This window comes from Siphateles boraxobius, unplaced genomic scaffold (genome assembly GCF_051911475.1).
Source record: "Siphateles boraxobius isolate OS27281-9 unplaced genomic scaffold, OSU_SipBor_1 11, whole genome shotgun sequence".
Taxonomy (NCBI): Eukaryota; Metazoa; Chordata; class Actinopteri; order Cypriniformes; family Leuciscidae; genus Siphateles; species Siphateles boraxobius.
In genome coordinates this window covers 2569067-2592286 of record NW_027508711.1, presented here as the reverse complement: position 1 = coordinate 2592286, position 23220 = coordinate 2569067, and the positions used below count along the sequence as shown (strand labels likewise).

Sequence of the window (23220 nt, the reverse complement as noted above, 5' to 3'; positions counted from 1 at the left end):
AAGGTCAGAGATTTACTAGCAAAGTGGAAAAAGCTTTCATTCTGTCGAGTCCAAGTTCTGTCACACTTGCATATCCTCTCTTGTGCTTTTATGGTATTTTTTCTTTTGATAATTGAAGATCAAACCTAAAAATATGAAAATGGCCCAAGGGCACGTGGTTTTGTAGAAATAACGTATTTGGAGTTGCTCTTTAAATCTCTGACAAACCTTTTTTTCCCCCAGACATATATTGTTTCATAACACACACAAAATAAATCCTACAAACACAGTATAGAGTGTGCTATGCTCAGAATGTTATAAACAAATTTTAAATGCAAATTAATGAATAATTGTGTATATAAATACATATGTGTAAATAAATAAATAATGTGTAAGCAAACTTATGTGTAAGTAAATAAATAAATGTGTAAATAATACATAGATGTTTTAAAAATATATATATGTAAACAAATAAACTTGTAAATAAATAAAAAGTGTAACTAAATAAATGTGAATATAAATAAGTATAAATAAATCAATATGTAATAAACAAAGAAACTCGCAAGTAAATAAATACATATTTTTGGGGACTCTCAGTGTACAATTAAGAAAGTCTCTCTCAAACAATATGTCTAAAATAATATATAAGTTGATAAACTAATATATACATCGATAAACTGCTGGGTCATGCAGAGGAAAAAGAAGAAAAAAGTTAGATAGAACTTTGAAGATATGCAGAGTATGAGAGAGATAAGATCTGATCTGATCCTCTCTGTGAAACTGCAAGTAGATAAGATCATGACAGGTCGCAAAGCAGATGTAACAGAATAAATGTTACATACTAGGAAGACCTGTGGAATGAAGAAGTGGTGGAGTTTATAGAGCGTGTGATCTGGGAAGTGTCTCCACAGCTCAGAGTTTCCTGAAGCTCTAGTTGAGTGTAGAAGTCTTTAAAAAGCTTTTAGATCCAAACGACCTTCGACCCACGGGTGAGAGATCTTCCATAAAGTGTAATCCACACAGATGGACTGAGCTTTAACATGAAATAATCACTTTCCGTTCTCATCCCTGTCTTTCATTATAAGGATATACGTAGAGACAATCGGACCCTTCTGTCTGCTCAATAATCCTGATCAATTCTACTCACAAATGTCTCTTATAAAACAACAAAACAGCACACATGACCTGATGACAAGTATTGGACAACTCCTTGTGCCAAAAACACATGACTCTGTGCACCATTACATTCATTCACAGCAAATGCAGGCACCAAAACAACCAAAATATGTGCTCTTTGCCATCATGCTCTAATGGGCTGGACATTCCATCTCTTCAGGATTGTGGGTAATGCGGCCCATTATTGTCAGGAAAATGAGCCTGGCTCATGTTTATACAAGCGGATGGACAGACGGCAGCTTGACACACAGAATTGTGTTTTCCACTCACAAAAGCAATATGATGGCAAAGATTCCTCTTATAATACACTTTGGAGAACATATGATTGAAAACAGTATTTTTTCCTGCTCTTTTGAAGAAAGAGTATAATATAAGATTTATTCAGAAAATGTCAAAGTTATTCCATCACAACCATGAATACCTCAACATATGACCGCTAGCTTGATGAACCACACCATGCAGAACGCAAAAATTTTAGACAACCAGGTAATTTACACAAGTCTTAAAGGTACCGTAGTAAAAAGGTCATTTAATTCTAAGAGTCTAAAAGAGAATGGAAAGATCTCATGAAACATTATATTGACTGTTTTTGGTGTAAAAAAAAAAACAAAACAAAAAAACTAACATTATAACTGGAAAAAATGCTACTAAAAAAAAGTGCAGAGTATTAGACAGCCTCAGACAGATCAGCTTCATGAGTCCATGAGCCATAGTAAAACCACACGGACTGGGAAGAAAATGTCTTTGGTTCTGAGCTCAACCGTGGTAAAAATAGCAGCCAAACAGCTTCTGGGCTCAGTTCAGGGCCAGGTCGGGTTGGAAAGCCTGAGATTTATTATTATGATGCAAAGCTTCACTTCATCGAGAAAATATCCAGATGGAGGCCAGGCGAAGGATGTGTACATGAAAGTGGCTTATATGAAGAATTCAATCTCTCTTATGGAGACTGCAAGGTGGCAATCAGACAAGAATGAAGAAAAAACATATATGGGAGAATTAATTACACTACTTTTTGTCTTACAGTTTTACGGCCAAGGAACATGAGATAATAAATATCCTTGCCTAAAATGTCCTCTTTTGTATTTAGCACACAGAAGTTTGATTCATTTTAATGAATAGGTTAATTCAGACATATTTAAATTAACCTTTTCAAAAATCAATTCAGTCTCTCCGCTCCAAGTATATGCATATTTTTTGTGTCGAAATACAACTATAATATTATGATTGATCAGTAAAATAAATTAAACTAAATTAAATTTTAAAATTTTGAAAAAATTAAAAGGCCCTCCCAAAAGCTGCATAGTTAGTTGCATGCAGTGAACTTTTTCAAATGGGTAGCTTGACTGATGTTTAAAGGGATAGTTCACCCAAAAATGAAAATTCTGTCAGTATTTACTCACCCTCATGTTGTTCCAACCCCGTAAGATTTTCGTTCATTTAATTAAGATATTTTTGATTAAATCTGAGAGCTGGATCATTCCTCCATAGGCTTCAAAAGGATTACACTAGTGAACTGACTCGAGGCCTACAGAGAAGGAAATCAATAGTTGAAATAAAGTCGTTATTTTTGTTTTTTTGCGCACAAAAAGTATTCTCGTCGCTTGATAAACTTAAGATTGAGCCACTGTAGTCACTTCGACTATTTTAACGATGTCATGTCTGTAATAACCTTTCGGGGCCTGCAAGTTCAATCCCTCAAGCAGCCTATGGAGGAGCATGGAGGAGTGATCCAGCTCCCAGATTTCATCAAAAATATCTTAATTCGTGTTCCGAAGATGAACGAAGATCTTACGGGGTTGGAACAACATGAGGGTGAGTAAATACTGACAGAATTTTCATTTTTGGGTGAACTAACCCTTTAACTACTTTAAAAATTAGTTTCACCAACAGTGTGGAAAGTTTTGAATAAAATGCTAGCGGAAAATGGCGAGACCCAGAGAGTGTGAACGACTGAAAGAGAGAGAGTAAAAAGCTTGCATAAGTATGTGAGCTTTGAAGGCCTAGAATTATCCATCTCTCTAATTAGTTCCTGGAATCTTGAGCCCTCAGCCGGACTGAGTCATAAAGAGCCTGGCAACATGCCGCACGCGCAAAAGCCACGCGAAACCCATTCATAACCCTGCGTTCACTCCCAACACAAACACCTCAGCTCGCCGGGACTTTAATTGCACAGGAACTCAAAGCATCAGAAGAGCAAAAAGTTCCTCTGTAACACAAATACAATTCATGGGTGCTGTTGAATCTTCTGATGGTTATTGCATTTTAGTTATGAGTCAATTTAGTAGCACAGTGGTATTAACCAGCCTGGTTAACGCTGTCACATCAACTGCATTGCATGAATCCTGTAGAATAAAACCCTTGCCACAAAAGCATTTTGTCATGTGACCATGATGCGATGATAAGCTACAGGCACATTTCTCATTGAGCAACACAGGGTTAAGAATTTTACTGCAACCTTTTGATTACAATCCTAAATCTTAGGCTACATCACCGCTAGTCTCAGTCTCGGACAGCACACCTACAGTACATTCACTTGTGATTTCAGCCATTTTTGTGGGCAGTTTCCATCAGGTGGACAATTTCATTCTGACAATTAGCCTAGCACAACTCACAGCAAACAAAGTGTTGTTGATACAATGAGCTTGAGGGGAAAACAAATCCTGGATTTGGATTTTCTGACAAAATCTGATAAAATCAAAATCTCTTTTTTCTAACTAGCAGAGCCATAGGCATTATTTGAATTTTCCAAATTGGGGTCAATCTCACAAAGCCCGGCAAGAAATGGCAGGGTAATATTAACTCCAAGATCATAAGAAAAACATATATTTGCATGCAAAAAAATGAGCCTACTGGTCCCTAAGATTTTTTTCGTTTTGTTTTTGAAAAGTCTGCTCACATTTACTAGATCAAAGAAACAGTAAAAACAGTAATGTTGTGAAATATTATTACAAATTTAAAAGAACTGTTTAAATATATTTAAAAATCTAGTTTATTCCTTTGATGGCAACTCTGAAATGTCTTCAGTGTCACATGATTCTTCACAATCTTTCTATGATGTTTTGAAAGAAAACAAAAAAAAATGTTTTGTATTGTGACAATATTTTCAGGCATATTTTACCATACCTGTCAAGTATCCCGTTTTGGCCGGGAAAGTCCCGTATTTAACCCTTCTTTCCCGCCGTCCTCCCGTATTAGTATTTTCCCGTAAATCTCCCGTATTTTAACCTGCGCTATTAAAAAATAATAATGGCCCGGGCGGATTAAAAAAAAACAAAAACATTCGCAATCTGAGCTCTGTCAATAGCCACGCGATAACTGCCAACTGCAGTAGCCTACTACAGGTACAGTTGTCGCGAGGTTAGTGTGTTAGTGAGGTCAGAGTGACAACGCAGGAAAAAAAAAAAAAAAAAAATTCGCAGACGGATGATGGACGCTACGACAGAGACGGAAGGCACTCCTGCCACAAAACCAAAACCCTCATGTAAATACCGCGATCAATGGGACAGCGAATTTACTTTTCTGAAGAGGAGCAGGGTAGGGGACAGTCACGCGTTTTGTAACTGCGACTTTAGCATCTTAAAACCTGTTAACCGTTGCCAGTGCGCCGGCGCACTGAAGTGTTTTTTGTTTGTTTAAATAGTTCAAAGTTACTATCAGATTTAATGTTATTACCTTGACAAACTATACATCATTAAAAAGATATAACACTCAAGTTTCAGTATTTGACCACTATTGTATTCTCAGAAACTTTGAAGATGTTTCATACAAAATAAATTTCTAATAACTTTACAAAACTTTGTAGCTATTAATAACTATTTTTTCATTATGACAATAATTAATTCTACATTTACAATAAACTGCCAGGTGTCAGCTTTCAAATGAGATCATACTTGTGATTTTAGTGCAAAGTGTTTATGAACTGTAGGCTATCTGTTTCAGTTTGGGTATGCCATTTCTGAGGATTTTTCAAAAGTGGGGTTGCAGCCTAAAAAGAATGCAAAGTCTGCAACAAATTTGAACAATAACTAACTAAAAGAGTAAAGAAAAGTTATGTGACATGTAAAGAAAAACTGTAAAAGAAAAGCAATATGAAATTAAAAGAATGTGTGGAATGAAAATAAAATGTAAATGTAGAGACATGCAATGTTAAATGAACAGAAAATATGCAAATAAGCCTTTAAAATAAATGCTCTTCACATATACCCTTTTGTGTTTTCATTTAAGCTATAACACTTGTCTTAAAATGTAAGGGATAACGTGACTGGAGCTTGGTTGCGGTGGTGGGACTGTTCACGGTGGGCGCCGGAAAATTTCCCTTATTTTCAAATCCAAAACTTGACAGGTATGTATTTTACACTTTAATCATCTTTTCTGTTTTGTGTCCAGTAATTGTACTTTTACCATTCTCAGTTTAAATTTAATGTTATACGTTTAATTATTTTTAAAACTAACATCAGCATAGAAGTAGTATAAAATATATTACTACGCAGTATAAATAAAATATAATACAATTGGCTTAACTTTGTTCATGCAAACGTTTTTTTGTGAAACATACTTTCTTGACAGGTTTTGTGAGATTCACAGACCGTTTATTATTGTGGTAAGCGAACAAGTCACTTTAGAATCAGTACTCACCATCTATGGCCTGTTTGAGCGCTTGCAGTTTCTTATGCTTCTCTCTTATCCGGTCGTAAGCGCTGTTGAACGCCGAGCCGACAGACTGACTCGAATGGTGATGGGTCTTCCTGACATCTAAGCTCCCAAAGTCCGAATAACGGGAGTCTCTGGCTTTGGAAGCTGATTTGTGTCTACTGGCTGAGCGGGTGCTCAGAGCGCTGCTGCCCCGCCGGGCGTCCTCAAGGGCCCCAAAGCGGAGCATATCCGGATCCAGGCAGGCCAGGTCTGCCGAGGAGGCCCAGCTTTTGTTTCTCTGATGAGGGAGTGAACGCTGGTTCACCTCCACGGGTCGGCCGCGCTGTTGTTGCAGTTGATGTTGTTGGCGTTGGTGGTAGAGTTCGGCAGTGGACTCGGACCCAGCGTTGTACTCTGAAGGGGCTTGGTGAACAAGACCCTCGTCTGCTCTGACAAGGTCCTGGATGGGAAGAGAGCCCATAGAGCGGCTGAGCCCGCGGTTCAGGTTGGCCTGCTCCTGGGTTCGGGCTCTATAACGCTCCAGCACACGATGGGCAGCACTACGGCCTAATGGGAAAATAAAAAATAAAAAAAAGTACACAAAAAGGTTAAACATACAAGAACTTATAAAAGTTTAAAGACATATAAGAATCTATTGACATATGGACATTAACTAAATGTGGGACCCTGCTGTCTTCAGGGAGCATTTTTATTGGATCACGTTTGTCAAGGTGAGATTAGAATGGGTCATAATTGGCTGAAAGAACAGAAGGAACAATAGTGGCCTTCTAGTGATTACGAGCCCCACTAAAGCCTCTCTGATTTCACCCTGAGCTTCCAGTGACACGCTCTTTAGCCACGCCAATTCCAGCACTGTCAATCAGGAAGACATGGATGTTCCAGATGGTTCTCTCTTAGGGAACTGTTTGAGCATCAAATAGCTCAACAAGAGGCCTTTTCTCTCGTGTTCCATAAAAAGCTTACTATATCGTAGGGGTCAAAGATTGACTTCAAAACGCATGATGCTAGAAGGATACTAGTCTCACAAAATAGAATATAAAAGCGTTCGGAAATTAGATACAAGAGTCTCGCCATATTATTGTGATGCACATCCAAATGTAATGGATTATCGAAAAAGAAAAAAATGTAGGGCGGGGACTTTATTTTGAGATGTGGGTGTTGACATCTGGAACACCAGACAGAAGTCTGTCATTTTTACTGGAAGATCCAGTTGTGGCATATTGGTTCAACATTACGAGGTCCAAAAAAAACCCAACCTTTTTCACAAATGGATTGTTCATAATAAGATCTATAACACGCATTTATCAAATAGATTCATAATATAATTAATAATTAATTATAATTAATAATAGAAATAATACACAATATATTTAAAATAGAAATAATAGAAATTAGAAATGTATAAAGATTAATAAAATAATAATTATCAATTATTTAAATTATAATTATAAAATATAATTATAAATTATATAATTATTATATTATAAAAAAAATATACTGAAGCGGTTTTTATTTTATTATTTTCCTTTTTGCCAATTTCTTTAAACAACAGTGGACAGATGATCAAAAATGATGGGGAGAAGACGGTGGACATGGATTAGGAAATGTTATGGGTCTGTTTTGAACTTAACAGTTATAATGTTTGAACATCATGGCTCAATTTGCTGGAGCACCACTATCTGTTTAGCTAATTAAGAATGATATAGCCATTTAATTGTAAAGACTGTCTGATTTGTTGTAGCACACAATATGCTAAAGAAAATGTGCTTCGGGTAAAGGCACAAACGTGCTCAACATCACCTAATAATTTGCCCAAACACTAGGATTTGTGTACCACTAAAAACAGTTTACACACTAGAAAATGTATACAAAATTTATTCCAAAAATGTTAGCAACAACTGTTAACTGCAACAGGCCAGTACCGCTCGCATAAAAAGGAGATGCTAATGCCAATAAAACATTGCCATACAGTACCTGAAGCTCTCAGAAAGCACATAAGAACTACAACAGTGAAATTTAAACATTTATACTATTGTTTTGACAGCCCTGAAACAGATACAATGCTGCTATGTATTTTCTTAAGTCGAGCTAAGCAGTATTAGCATACCCTTAGGCTAATGCTAGTGTGCAGAGCACTAATACTTTGAAAAAGTCAACAAACATTCGATCTGCAAAATGAGAACAATGACACAGTCTGAGACCACAGTTAATACTTTGTTGCGGAGGTTTCATGACATCTGTAAAGCCAAAAATAACTAGAGTGAAGTGAGTCACATCATGACCCCGATGAGTGGCCAGATACAACAGCATGAAAACATAACTTCCTACAGAACACACCGTAAAAACCCTGGGAAATATCTATTAGTGATCAATGCCATGCCTCAGTTACATAACCGATCTGTCGTGTTTGTGCTAAAGCATCACTGAAACCACTGGGAAAATCTGGTCATATTTTCCAAAATGAAACGCTCTGGTTTTGGTTTGTGGTGATGTGCTTGTCTAGTTTCGGTTCAAGCTCTTGTCTATGTACACAGTGAGTAGACAAGAGGGAGAGAGAGAGAGAGAGAGACTAACAGAAGATAGATGGAGAGTGAAAGAAATGAGGGAGTTGGAAAGTTGGGAGAGGAACAGAGAAGAAGGGGAGAGAAAAGTTATTTGTTTGGCACATCATTAAACTATAAAGCATAAGAAGCCAGACAGAGACGAGAAAAACAGATTGAGAGAATAAAGGAGAAGGCTAGGGGATGTTAGTGGAGTCTTAAAACACAACTAGAACAAAACTGTATCTTCAGAATGATAACATACTGCCTACTGCTTACAACACAGAATATAAATGGATGGAAGAGTGGCATTCTGGATACTTCTGGAATACCATGTTCCACACATTTTATAAAACGTAAAAATGTGCAGAATAACATACTATTCTTATTATATCTTCAGTGTGTATACTGTGCATACTATTCACATATTTTGTATGCATAAATTCCATGGATGAGAACTACCATTGAAAATTTGGGGGTGTTTTTTTTTTTTTAAACATGCTCACCAAGGCTGTAATTCTTTAATCAAAATACAGTAAGGGTAAAATTGAAATAATACTATTACAAATTACGTTTTTTATTTTCATACATTTTAATAGTAATTAATTCCTGTGATGACAAAACTATTTTTCTTTAGCATCATCACTCCAGTATGCAGTGTCACATGATCAAGAAACATTTCTTATGTTTATAAATTTTGAAGACAGTTGTGCTGCTTCATATTTTTGTTGAAAATGTGAAACATTTATTTTAAGGATTCTTGGGTGAATAGAAAGTTCTAAAAACAATAAAAAATAGAAATCTTTAACATTATAAATGTCTTTACTGTCACTTTTGATTAAATTAATGCATCCCAGCTGAATAAAAGTATTAATTTCTTTAGGAATAATATACAGTATGCATTAAGCAGTATATTAGTATTTCATTTAAAATACTGCATAAACAATCTGTGCATTGTGACATCCCATCAGATTATCATAATATTATTTGGAAAAAACTTTCTTCAGAACCACTATTTATATAAAAAATCAATGAATAATATACATTTCACAAAATACCCCAGAACCTTCTATCTGCAATCTTATGATTATCTGGAAAGTTCTCCACCAATCTTTAGTTTCAGTTTAGCACTTGCAGACACTGGTGCTGGTTGTGTTCTGGCTTGTCTCTTGTGGCAGGGAGGATCTATTATCCCTCTGTTCTGATAAGCACCCCAGGGCCAAAGTCGTGTCATGTCAGTACCAAGCCCTGCTTTGTTTACATACTGAATCACTTCCTCTAGAACTGGACAAATGGTGTGTGATGAGTCAGCGTGAAGCTTAGCGCTTCATGGCATTAGAACAATCAGTCTGGGATTATTAGAAAGAGGAGAAAGTGTGAGCTGTGATTACAATCAAAATATCATCAAATATTAACAGCAACTTCAAACGAGTGGTGGGCGCAGAAGACGACTAGAAGGTTGAGGCATGAACGTGTACTGGCACGCCTGTGTTTGGGTGTGCGTGTGTGGGAGAAAGAGAAAAGTAGAAATCAAATGCATACATGTTTATTCAAGTAGGGATGAAAACTAAAGGACTCCCATACTACTAAAAAGTGAAATCCCCAGCTTTAATGTCTTATATATTGAGCATGAATTATTTGTTATTTTACAGCTAGATTTGTGTGTATTACCAGGCAGGCCTTTTCCTCGCAGACGTTCACGAATCTCTTTACTTCGTTCTGGAAGTGACTCCCTTTCGCTTTCAGACAACAGACCGTCCAGCTAAAACACACATGGCACAGAATGAGAAAGACAAAATCATTCACTCTTATCTAAGCAAGGGATTATAAGAAAAGAAAATGACTACATCACAGGAATGAATTACATTTTAAAACATTAAAATAGAAAATAGTTATTTGTAATTGTAATAATATTTCACAACATTACTGTTTTTACAGATTTTTTTTATTGAATAAAAATGCAGCCTTGGCAAGCATAAGAGTTATTTCAAAAACATTACAAATTCTTTCCAACCTCAAACTTTTGAACAGTAGTGTACTTTAATGGCTCGTTTCCACTGAGCGGTACGGTACAGTTCGGTACGGTACGCAATTATTTGCGTTTCCACTGTCAAAAGTTGTGATTGGTACCAAAAAGCCGAACCGTACCACTTTTTGGGTACCCTTCCGTTGGGGTACCTAGCACAGTGGTACGGTACTAAAGGGTGGAGCTAGACTCACTGCAGAACGCTGATTGGTTGACAGAGTATCGTCACTTGCGCGAGCTACAAGGGGAATGGCAACATAAGAAGCGCCATTTTTTAATATACAGTTGGAATATAATACTACGGTTATTCTTTCACGAAATGTAGTTTTAAGAGTTTTTGAGGCGAGAATGTAGTTGTTTAAAGCTCAAATCTGCGGTTTATTTATAATGATTTATGATAATTTGATCCATTCCAGGCGATCACCGGGCGCTCGGCGCTCATGTTCCCCACCTGGAACAGCCTTTCCTCGGCTAGTCGTTCTGACGTTTGCCGCTGACTCTGTAGTGGTAATTCGTCTTGTGTATATCTAACGGGTGATCTTTGGTCTCGTGAATCGATAATTCGTTCCCTGGCCAATCGTTTTGGCTGAGGGCTAAGTGAAGTTTCATATATTTAGGCTATAACTTTTCCGTTATAAAGTTAACGTTAGACTAGCGCTGAATTTGTATATTTGACTGAATTGTTTGCTTTATTTCTTATTGTATAGCTTCTTGTAACGTTACCTTTTACTTATACTTTTATAATGGCTATTATTGATAGAACTGAAATTTAACAAAAAGAGATAGGGTTGAGTTTTGTCATTTTTTATTACAAGATTATCACTGTAATGTTGTTTATTGCAACATTTGTACAAATGCACATTTTGCCTGGAATATGTTTAATATTTTTTTTAATTTAAACGAAAAGATGTAGGGTTGTGTTTTATATTTCGTTTTGTTATAAATAGGCTAACGTTAAACATGTATATAATCAGGTCTATACATTGCCTGAACCACATTTGTGTGCCTATAATGTTTAAAATTTATTTAAATGAAAACGAAAAGAGGCAGAGTGGTGTTTTATAACATATTTTGTTTTATTGTTGCCTAAAATGTACATGCAGAGCGAGCTGAGTGACGCTTTCAAAAACCCGCTGTTCCATTTGGAGAATTACCGGACTCGCGTCCTCGTGAGTCCTTCTGCTGAGAACTTTACATACTTGGTATTGAGAAATGCCTAATGTCGGCGCTTGTCTTCTTGTTACAAACATGACGAGAAGCAAGGACAAGATCTGCTGTATGCCATCCATTGGTGTTTACTTTGTCGCTTTCTTCTTCGCGCGAAAATGACGTTGATCGCATCTTTCCGTCAAACACCACGCCTATCAAGTAGGGTAATGTTGGCAGTGGAAACGCTAGCTGAATCATGGTTTACTGACCCGACCCGAACCGAACCGTACTGTACCGTACTGCTCAATGGAAACGAGCCATAAGGTGCACAATGCATCTTTTCCCCTCAAGCCACCCAAACCATTTAAGCTACAAATAAGGCCTTAGAGGGTCAAGATTGCTAAACAAAGTCAAAACACCTTTTGAATAAAATGGTCAAATTTTTAACTCTAAATCAGGGTTGCTGGAGGAAGAAGAAACACACATGGTGGAAGACATAAAGATGAGGGTTGCTCACAGGGAGGTAAACCCCAGGGTTCACTCACAGAATACATCAACAGAAATTAAAAGATGTCATCCCTAATGGACCACTTCACATTTACCTCCCCGGTGTGGAAAGAGATACACAGTTCAGAAAATAAGAGCAGAAACATGTCTGTTCCTGGCAATACACTGTTTCTGTATCACTGTGCAATTAAACCACTGGGGAGAGTGTAGCTGAGAAACAGGATGTGACATCAAACATGAGAAAACAAGCACAGGAAAGACTGTTAACTACCTTTTTAATTGAAAGCTGTTTTATAGGGCTGGACTGTGCAGGCAGTTCAGTTAATAGGAACAGCATGTTCACACACTTTGTGCTGAATCATTATTGCTTGGATGTGATCAACTAACAAAAAATTAGAGTTGGGAACCAAGAACGTGTGCTAAATTAAAGCGCATTAAAAATATATAATTTGTATTCTATATAAATGTATTTTTAATAACAAGCATCAAAACTTGAAGTAAAATACTGTTGCTAATAGAAAGTTGCCTTTGCAACAGAAAACAATAACACAACTACTGTAGTCTGATTCGCAAGTAAATGAATGACTCAATGAGTCAAATGTTTAGGTTTGAATCATTCTATTGACTCACTCGTTCACTGAGTCAGAGTGGCTCTTTATGTACTTGCTGATCAACAAGTCATTCCTTTTGTCATATTTAGTCTAAACAACATAAACAAGCATGTTGAAAAAAACACATGGGCATGTACCTGAGAGAGACTGCCAAGAACGAGTCTCACCAGCCTCCTGACATATGAAAATGAAGGGTCACAGTTGGAGTTACGGATGTGAGCGCTGCAGGTGTCCAGAACTGATCGTGCAGACAGTCGGCTGAGTGTGGAATCATCACACATGTTGAGCAAGACTCTGTTCAGGTGTTCTCCCAGTTTCATTGGCTAAAACACACACGAAGAGGACAGTGAAAAGATACGAGAAGATGCTGAGTCATCTAGAATCTATTATTTGTCTGGGCCAATTGAATTTATTTCCATAAATTAACCTCTTCCAGAGTGTCTGGGAGTCTCACACATATAGATAGTAAATATAGACTCTGCGGTAGTGTATCGGCATCTCCCTGATGCCTGAAAATTATATACAATATCATGGAAATCGAGCAAGCGAGAAAGCCTGTTTCCACCTGGTATTAAGATGCGTTTTCAATCATCTGATCACAAGTGGTCAACCGCAGTAGTGTTACACCTGGTATCATACGTTTCAAATGCATCTTCTGTGACCACCTGAGTTCGGATTTTGTGGAGACCCTCACCTATTTTTTTCATCACACTCAAGTACATCATTTTCAGCGCACAAATGCAATTGAATGAACAAACCCGTGTTAGGTGTCTCACGCAAATTAATATAATAGTATAAAATAATTTTTTCTAATATGGTGGGTGTTGTGCTATCTCCCGGAAATGAGTTTTTGCAGGGTGGATTCTACATTAATTATAATTGACGTTAGCATGTTGCTAAGCTAACAAAATAATACTCTACAAAGCACTATCAAATACATACAGTAGTACAAACAAATATTGGGTAAATATATACAATTTAATTTGATTTTAACCACTCTAAATCACTCCTTTTGTACTGAATTTAGTTCCATAATTTAACATGATGTGTCTATGTAAAGCAGAATGAAACCGCAGACTTGATTCTTAATAGATACTAACATATTGCTAAGCTAACAATGTGATGCTCTATAAAGCACTAAAAATTACATAGAATCAAAATACATTGTTTATATTAACGCAATATTTATTTCTACTAACCATTCTAAATCACTCCTTTTCTACATTCAATGAAAAGTAAAAGTAAATTGAAGAATTATAAACATTAAATGCCTTGAAAGCCTCACCTGGCTCTGAGGAATCTCATAGTCAGCACCCCAAAACAACGTCATGCCAAGTGAATACATGTGCATCTACAAGGTAAAAAGAAAACCAAAATGTCATGTGACAATGGAGCAGTTTATATGATTGCATTTGATGTTTTAGTCCACATAACAAAATGGAGAAACAACAGACAGCCTCATTCTGATACATTTCAGGAAGCAAAGGCAAGTGCGAACGAGCTTATGTTGCCAAAAGCATTTGCTAGCCCACAGTATGTTTCAGGTCATAATCCGCATCAAACTTTATATACAAACATCTACATAGTTCTGTGTTTCTTCCCTGTCTAGTTCTTCTATCTGTTCCTCTTGCTAAAGAATAGCTTTGGGCACACACAAAATATTCAAAAGTCTGCCAAAGAATGCAAAAGATCCTTTAACTTCTCTGCAAATAATCATGCCTTGACTCTGCGGTAGTGTATCGGTCTCTCGAAGAATGTCTTGTGTACACAGAAGTGTACTGTCAAAATGGTTTAAGAGCTAAAATGTATGCATAAAACAAAAGAAATGGTTGCATGACAGAATGAAATTAGCTTTCCTAATTTTTTGGTGACAATAAATAAACGTGTTTTAACTTTTCTTTTTCACTCATATGCCATCGTTCAAAAATGAAATAAAAAACTGTTCTGAATAACCTCACTGACAACAGACTCTAAAAGTCTGAAAAGTTGAAAAATGAAGAAATTAAAACAAAAAAAAGTTTTTAGAATTAAAAATAAATTCCTAGCAAATTCCTTTAAATTAATACCAGAAGTCATTATCGAGAAAAGAAAACAAGAGATTTTAAATAGGAAACAACAAGCCCAACAAAAATCATTCAAACTACATAAGGTACCTTTTCCATATCAGAAAGCGAGGAGAGGTTTAGACCGTCCAGCACCTCTGGAGGAGTGAAAGCCCGCAGGTCCTTCTGCGTCACGTTCTCATCCGTGAAAGAGATGTTTCCGGAAGGCATGAGCAGCAGCGACCATGGAGAAATGATGAAACCCAGCGCAGAAGGATCTGATGAACCTGAAGGAAAACAAACATGCAGAGTATTACCACAAACTTGAAACAAATTCTTAAATATAAAAATGAGATGGAAAGATCGTTAGATGGGAAGACAGACAGAAAGATGGATTGCTTGACTGATTAGATTGACAGTAATTAATTAATTGATTAATTAATTAATTAATCTGCTCTTTTGTCCTTTTTATCTGTCTATGGGATTTATTAAGTACAGAAATAAAATGTTCCTTTGACAACTATGGAAACAGCAAAGTTTCCAACGTTGGACCAAGTTCGGTTTTGTTAAGTGGCACAAAAAGCATTGTGTACAAGGAATTTCTAAGATACTAAAAGTTGTGTTGATTAAGCATAGGAAAGTTACAAGTTAAGGGAGATCATGGCCTTGAGACACGAATACAGCACAATCTGACTGTGCACGTTTCAGGAACTTTGGAGATTTGGTGGTAGAAAACAAATTCTTTTCATCCGGACAAAGACATGTAATAAAGAGCTACATTATTCTGTGAATGAGTGCATTTCCTTAAAATACAAAGCCCTTGGGTTCTCTCTCAAAAAGATGATTCTGTATGACAGTTCATTTTTCTTTTTGATGTTTTTCCCCCTCTTCTTTTGTGCTGCTGTAGGCGCAAAACAATGGAGCCTTTGCTATACGGCCCTGCGGTTTGGATGGAACAGCTGTACAGAAATAACTCCACTATTACAGATTAAGATTCAGTGGAAATGTGGAATTGCTTTTGAGAAACCTACTTTTTACTATTTCATGTCACGTATACCAGAAAACCAGAGCGATATCACAAAATGCTACAACTGAAAATTTAGATTCTTCTATTTACTAAAGCAAATGCTGACACCATGATCTTAAGGTGGTATGGGTCAGTGAGAATTTGTTTTTTGTTTTTAAGAAATGAATGCTTTTTTACAGCAAGGATGCATTAACTTGATTAAAACTGACAGTAAAGACAATTATAATATTACAATATTTTGTTTTAATTATAATTAAACAAAAATGTCTATTTCATATGAATGTTATACTTATCTATTTATTTAAAAAATCCTGAAAATCACTTTTTATTTGAAATATTTGTAAAACTATTAAAGATATTTGTAAAACGGTTTTCAACACTGATAATAATAAGGAATGTTTCTTATTTACCAAATGAGCGTGTCAGAATGATTTATGCATGATCATGAGGGAATGAAGATTGGAATAATGATGCTGAAAATTCAGCTTCGCATCACAGGAATAAATTACATTTTAAAATGTATTCAAATAGAAATATTACTGTTTTTCCTGCATTTTTGATCAAATAAACTCAGCCTTGATGCGCATGAGACTTAGGGTTTATTTAGGCATTTAGTAACATTCCCATCAGTAGCTCAAACAAGTTATGCTCCTAGTCCTAATACTTAAGAGTTAGGGGTTTGTGTAAATTAACATAAAATAAATTAACAGAAACATTTTAATAATGTCAGAATGTTTTTAAGAGAACAAAAAAATCTAATTCAAGCAGCGATGCTATAAAGAACTGGAATTCCCAAAGTAAACACATGTTTCCTGTGGAAACTGTCTGACCACAGTTGAACCTCATAGTGAAAAGAAAGCAGTGCCCTCTCTTGTTTAGCTTCCAGCAGCTTTATTAAAATTATTTTCTAGTAGACCTACACAGGTAACATACCTTTCTTTGGAATGCACTGCAACTAATTCTCAAAAACTGAAAATGCTGGCATGCTAAAGCTCAGAGTCAAGTTGTTAATTGGAAGGAAGTTGACGCACAGTTGGAAACATCTCAGAGCGGTCCTATCTGATACGTTTATCCGTCCTATCAGAGACTAGGCCGATTGCACAGATTATCTACTGCAGTTCTCCAGCCCAAGGAAGTATCAGCCAAAAATAGCATCACAAATTCTCCTAAGAAAGAGATAATGGATGGGGGAAAAAAGTATATATATTTATCAAACATGTGCTGTCTACTGACTTGGGTGTCTGTTTATTTAATCAGTATCCATTTATTTTAGATGCTCAAGATTACTGCGCAAGGACAACCGACCGAATTACCTAAATAAATACCCATTTTAAAGCGCAGGAAGTGGTGGAAACTTTTGCATTATTTATATCATGCAGCATGCTAAATAACTTTAAGAAAAATATTGCTTTTGCTTAAAGCAGTATATCTACATATTTAAAGACATTTTAATACAGATGAAAAATAAATGTATGAAGTAAAAATAAATCTGCCATATTTATCTTGATATTTCTGAAATGAAAAATGTGTCCAGAGGGGAAAACACTATATTTTGAAAATATTTTATTTGATATAATATATTTATATAATATTAATAAATACTTTCTATGAGAAATAAAATAGTAATATATACACACACAATATACAGTGTGTGTATACAGTATATATATATATATATATATATATATACAATATACAGTGTGTGTATACAGTATATATATATATATATATATATATATATATATATATATATATATATATATATATATATATATATATATATATATACACATACACACACACACACACACACACATATACATTTATAAAAATAAAAGCAGCTCCTTCAAATTAAAACGGCATGTTACACAAAGCAAACTTGCTGACTTGTTCAAGTCATGTCCCATGACTCTCGTCCAGGGCCCAGAATTTCTGCGAACTCTGTCAAGAGGGACCTATGCCAGCAAGTTTTCACCTCAGAGCAGCTCAAGGCCAGATAACAAGCTTGCTGTGAGACGAGGAGAGTCCTACTTCTCCCTGCAAACACATACCGAAGCAGCTACATCATCTTTATCATCATCATCGTCCTCCTCGACCCTGAAGACAAAGGCTTAATTACGTTCCAAACCCGACTGGCTAACGGCCAGGTCTGCTGAATAAAGGGGGCAACGACTGTCTGGGATGACGACAGAATGAGAATTGTCCACTGACTGTGAGAAATACTTGTCCAGAGCCTCAAGATCTGTGCGGGAACGGCAGATATCGGTCGAGAGGAGCTGGCATCGCCTCAATCACCGCAAACTGCCCACCAGACTGCTCTTTAGGAAACCAGGGTGCAGGGACAATAAAGAGGCTTTTGTTCACAGCGTTGACACACAACACTAGCCCACACAGTCATTCTGAGAGACAGAGGACGCACATAAGGCTTAGTAAGCCTTCTCATAAATTTCACAGATTACCCTTCCCTCCAGAGTCAGAAAAAAAAAAAAAGATCTCTTCTTTGAATCAGACTGATAGGAGCTATCTTTGGCCGGCCGTACGGTGACAGCTTTTGAGGAGGCCGGAGATTTATTCGGATGACTTTAAAACATGAGTGAATTGGCTTAAGACAGAACTGAAAGAATAACCATTCTACAAAAGAATCGTGTTGAATGTACTGATAAAGTCAAAGCTGAGGCTTGCAATGCAATTGAATTGATTGCAAGAAAAGGACAAATCCAGCGAATGTGGAGAGGAAAATATTTTTTCACATTTGAAGATTTTTTTGTGAGGAAACCGCATGGGCTGTGTGGCATACTTGTGGTCTGTGGTTTTTCTTAAGTAGTCGCAGGGTATTCACTTTAAATCATACTAGAGACATGACCTCAGTTTCTCGTTTTTCTATTTCAAACAATCCCTGCCAGTTCCCCTTGCAAAAACTCACCACGATAACTAGGGGTGGGCAATATATATCGGTAGACAGGATTAAATTTTTTGTCAACCGGTAGAGATGTTGGACTATCGTCTCTATTACCGTTGCGCTCACGTGAAGTTGCTGTGCAGCGCCATCACGAAAGCTTATCGTTTGCATGCGTTAAAAACAAGTGATTTTAAACGATTAAAGTGCAGTAAGCAGCAAAAAAATAACTCATTTCGTTATATGCATGCTGTCAGAGAGACTGTTTCTCAGCGCTGTCTGAGACGAGCTCACGTGAAGACTCATAGAGCCTGTGAGAACTATACTGAGGGATTTTTGACAACTAATTATTCTTTGAACAGTTAAATGCAAATACGTATGTGTCAAAGGGGCCATGTATTTACAAGTAAACAGTAATTTATGTCCTAAGAGAAAATAAACTGTCGAGAAAGAAAACTCACGAGTATATTGGATCTGTGCAGTCTGTCTTAAAGTGACAGCATCCAATTTTGCCCTGCATTCGTTATTAATGTTAATCAAACAACAACAAAAATATCCCACTGCTCTAGACTGAACCACTTTTGTAACTTTAATAAGAGTAAATGTATATTTAATTTTCACAGAGAATACTATGCAGGTGCTTTTTTTATACATTTGATTATATACAATTTAAGTAGTATTTATTATTTCTAGTGCATGAAGTTTTTCAAAAAGGTCATATCGCCACCCCTAATGATAAATATAGTTATATAATATAATATATCATATACAAACTGTTTTTTTTTTTGGTGTAAATTTTTACTACCATGGTATGGTAATTTACACACAAACACAAAGTTAGCGCATGAAATCCCACTACTGAATAGATAATGGATTCCTTCCGAAATGTTAAACCGGGACATCTTGTACATTTAAAGAACAAGAATGTTTGCAATCATGACAAGAGGAAAGAACAGCTACAAATATTCAGGTTAAAGAAAGCTGAAATTGCTACATGCTGACCAAACCAGAGAAACCAGGTGAACAAGGAAAGATTCAGACAAAAAAGAGTGTAAAAAAAATTAGAGAGGCAAAAAAGGATCTAAAAAGCAGAGACAGGGACACATTCCCTGAGCGTATTATTGCAATAATGGACGAAATGGAATGCAAATCTACAAAAATTCCGCAAACTATTAATAAAAACACTCTGAATGGCACTGCACTGGTTTGGAACACACAAGGTCAGATTTTTCAAAATAAAGCACCATTCTCCGCATGTTACTTGGCAAAAGAAGCTACCGGGTTCTGAAGAGGTGAAAGATGATGTTTTCAGTACAAACTCAAACCTGCAGAATCCCTGCCGCATGCTCTATAACAAGAGACTAAAATCACAATGGCTTTCAATGGTGATAGTTCTTTTTTTAGTATATTTATAACCAACATTTCAAAACTTTAAATTTGTCAGCCATCTTGGATACATTCCTTTTTACTGATCTTCTTGCAGTGCATTGTGGGATTTTAATCTTTGTGAAGAATACATGCAAAGCTGCAAAATTTGGCCAAATAAAAAATAATTCTACCCTTTGGAACTACCTTCACATAAGAACATGACTATGGTGACTTAAAAATGTTGCCTATGTAGGCAGCTCGCTAGGTTTTGGAACAGATTCCTTCATATAACTTCCTTCAGTTTTGGATGACTGGCGTTTACACCGCATTTATGCAACCTTATGGCTTGCACTGTCACCAAAGGAAGCCAGATAGCCGATTTCATTTGCAAAGACCCGGCGTATTTTGAGCAGATTGCTGAATACTTTGGACATGTTTTATCAACAAACGTTCTATGTGCTCCAAAGTTATCAGACTGCAATCCAAGGTCTCTGCTTGTCTCAGCCATCCCAAGGCCTCGGGTTCAGAGCCAACATGGCTGGGTACCCTCGGGAGATGTGGGAGTGATCACTGTGGTTTACCTCTGCGGAGGAGTTCATGCAGGCTCTCTGCGCTCTGGTTCAGGACGGCCCAGACCTCCTCCTCCAGCAGCGGTCCTCCTCTCACCTGCAGCGCCTCAGCCAGAGACACATGCATGCTGCCTACGGGACCACAAAACACAACGTTATTCACACAATCACCGTCAACATTGTACATAATACATCCAGGTCATTTAAAAGTGCTCTCTGCACATCTATGAGGATTTTAAATTCTGAAGAACCAAATATATATTGGGTATTTGCTATTATTGCTAACTTGGCAAGGCTGCATCACCTACAACAGTAACCTAAAACAAATTCAAATTCTTTACCAAGTGATGTCAGCCAACACACACAAAGTCATTTAGATGAGCAAGTAACGAAAGATTAGGAAGATACTTTTTTTCTTTGGGATAACATGAAATAAGTCAGGCACAATATGATTTTTGGTAGCACTTTATTTTATATTCCTGTTCCCCATGTACTATATACTTATTATAGTATTTATGGGTAATAACTAGGTACAACCCCTGAACTTACCCCTAAACCTAACCTTAACCCATGTAGTTACCTTATATGACCCAGTACTTTCTTAGGTAAGTACTCTAAGCACACATACTGTAAAATAAGTACAGCCTTTTTTTGAATGCCTTACTGTACCCAATTTATTGCACTAAGAAACAAAATATGTATTAAATAAATAAATGGGGGTTATTGATTTCACGCTGGCTTATAGAAACAGCTGTACATTTACCTTTTAAAATGCACCATATTGCCGAGTGTAACAATATTCGTCTGGAAATAATGTAGAGCAAAGTTTGACTTTATCCATAAGAATTTGAATGGAACATTACAAGTAGGCTATGAATATATATTATTTGCCCCGCCCACATGGCCATGGAATACAGGAGTGGGTGGAGAAGCCATAAAACATTCATGATTATTTTTCCATTTGGTGTCATTAGTGGTGCAGAAAATATATACTTCACCCAAAAATAATTAAAAAGGTATTGTGCTTGTGCGCATGTGTTCTTCCCAGAAATAGCAGTTCATTCATCCTCTCTCCTGAAGCATGATTTCATAAGTCATGCTGTGTTGACCTCAGGAGGCCTCACTCACACACAATGTGCTTGCAGAAGCTATAGTGAGATCTCTACAGAATACCACACAGCCTACCAGGAATTAGGTGAGGAGAAATGTGATTCTGAAAGAGAGAAGGCTCCTGAAACTGCACAGCTGATCCAAATAACAGTCCAACTATCGCCTTAATGTCACACCAAAACAAGCAAACCTGTGTGTGTCCTGTCAGGTCTAATTGTCAGGGTGGGGTCAGTAACACTTGCAGTGAAATTGTTCGTCATTATGTCTAAACTTATGCACTGCTGCCACAGCTGTAGTTACAAAGGGCCACAAACCCCTGGAAATCCCAGCATGCTGTGAGGCAAGAGAGACAGAGGAAGCTCAGGGTTTAAGGGATTACTTTTGAGCGGGCATTACGCGGGGCTACCTAAATGGTTATATGTCACATTTCAATTGAACTGTGGAGTCAGACTTTTTTAGGCAACACGTGCATGCATGAAACAGAGCACATGTGACTTCTGTCATGTTTGGAGATCAAGTTTTTGGGAATTTTTCATTTTCATATTAATAAATAAGTGATAAAGGTAGTTAAATAAAAATTATTAATAAAGCCTGAGACCGCATTTGGGAGAAATTTACAAGTACTTGTATAAAAAAAAAAAAAATTATATATATATTATATATATATAAACCATTTACATACAATTACATTAAATAGAATCACAAACAAGCAATAAATTAGGCTCAATAAGGCCAATTTATCAATTCAGGTTATCTGAAGGTAAACAAAATATTCTGTAATCTTTCATTACAATTTGGATAAAACATAAAAACAGGTTTAATGGTGTGTGTGTGTGTGTGTGTGTGTGTGTGTGTGTGTGTGTGTGTGTGTGTGTGTGTGTGTGTGTGTGTGTGTGTGTGTGTGTGTGTGTGTGTGTGTGTGTGTGTGTGTGTAAATGAATGTTTATCAACGGTGGCTATATTAACTTTTTAAAAAGCTCGAAATCTCATTTTCTGAGACCAAACCCCCTTGAAGAATGCACTAAAAGACATGGCAATCACCTTGCATCTAAGATACTTAAGGCCCCAACGAGAGCGGCTCATTCCACATACGAGAAAGAAAGCTCTACAGATAGGCTCATATTTATGCAGGAATGCCATTGGAGATGTGAAACTCTCTGAAAGAGGGATATGTGGAGAGGGAAGTATGATCCGGACCCCTCCCGCATGCCTCATTAGCCTTTAGTGTGGGGGGCTGTCGTATGCAGATTGTTTTCCTCTGCTTTTGTTATTCCAACACAGCCAACGAGAGGAATGTTTTCCCCTGTCTCTCAGGGTGCAGTGGAGCACTGGGTCATTCCCACCGGTACGTTTAGCCACAGGAGAACAGGAGAGAACCAGTGTAAAATATATGGCAGCTATTCATTCCAGTAGAGCATAGGCGGTTCAATTCCAAGGGAATGCATGAACTGATAAAATGTCACTTTGGATAAAAGTGTCAGCCAAATGCATAAAAATGTGAATATTTGAATGGGAAACTACAAAATAATTTTTTAACGCAGTATTGAGTAGTTTGCGCTGTATGCAA

General features: G+C 36.8%; 1 protein-coding gene across 6 annotated transcripts in view; it reads right to left on the bottom strand.

Annotated features, from left to right (window-relative positions):
• ptpn13 (protein tyrosine phosphatase non-receptor type 13) overlaps positions 1–23220 on the bottom strand; it is an 81462-nt gene that overhangs the window by 42746 nt on the left and 15496 nt on the right. For all 6 annotated transcript variants that reach the window (XM_077194186.1, XM_077194182.1, XM_077194183.1 and 3 more), the window contains exons 2-7: positions 20556–20675; positions 14795–14970; positions 13927–13992; positions 12779–12964; positions 10020–10110; positions 5791–6354 (exon numbers count right to left, since the gene is read on the bottom strand). In XM_077194186.1, the coding sequence (XP_077050301.1) occupies positions 5791–6354; positions 10020–10110; positions 12779–12964; positions 13927–13992; positions 14795–14970; positions 20556–20670 (1198 nt within the window). In that variant the 5' untranslated portion in view covers positions 20671–20675. The remainder of the gene's footprint in view (positions 1–5790; positions 6355–10019; positions 10111–12778; positions 12965–13926; positions 13993–14794; positions 14971–20555; positions 20676–23220) is intronic.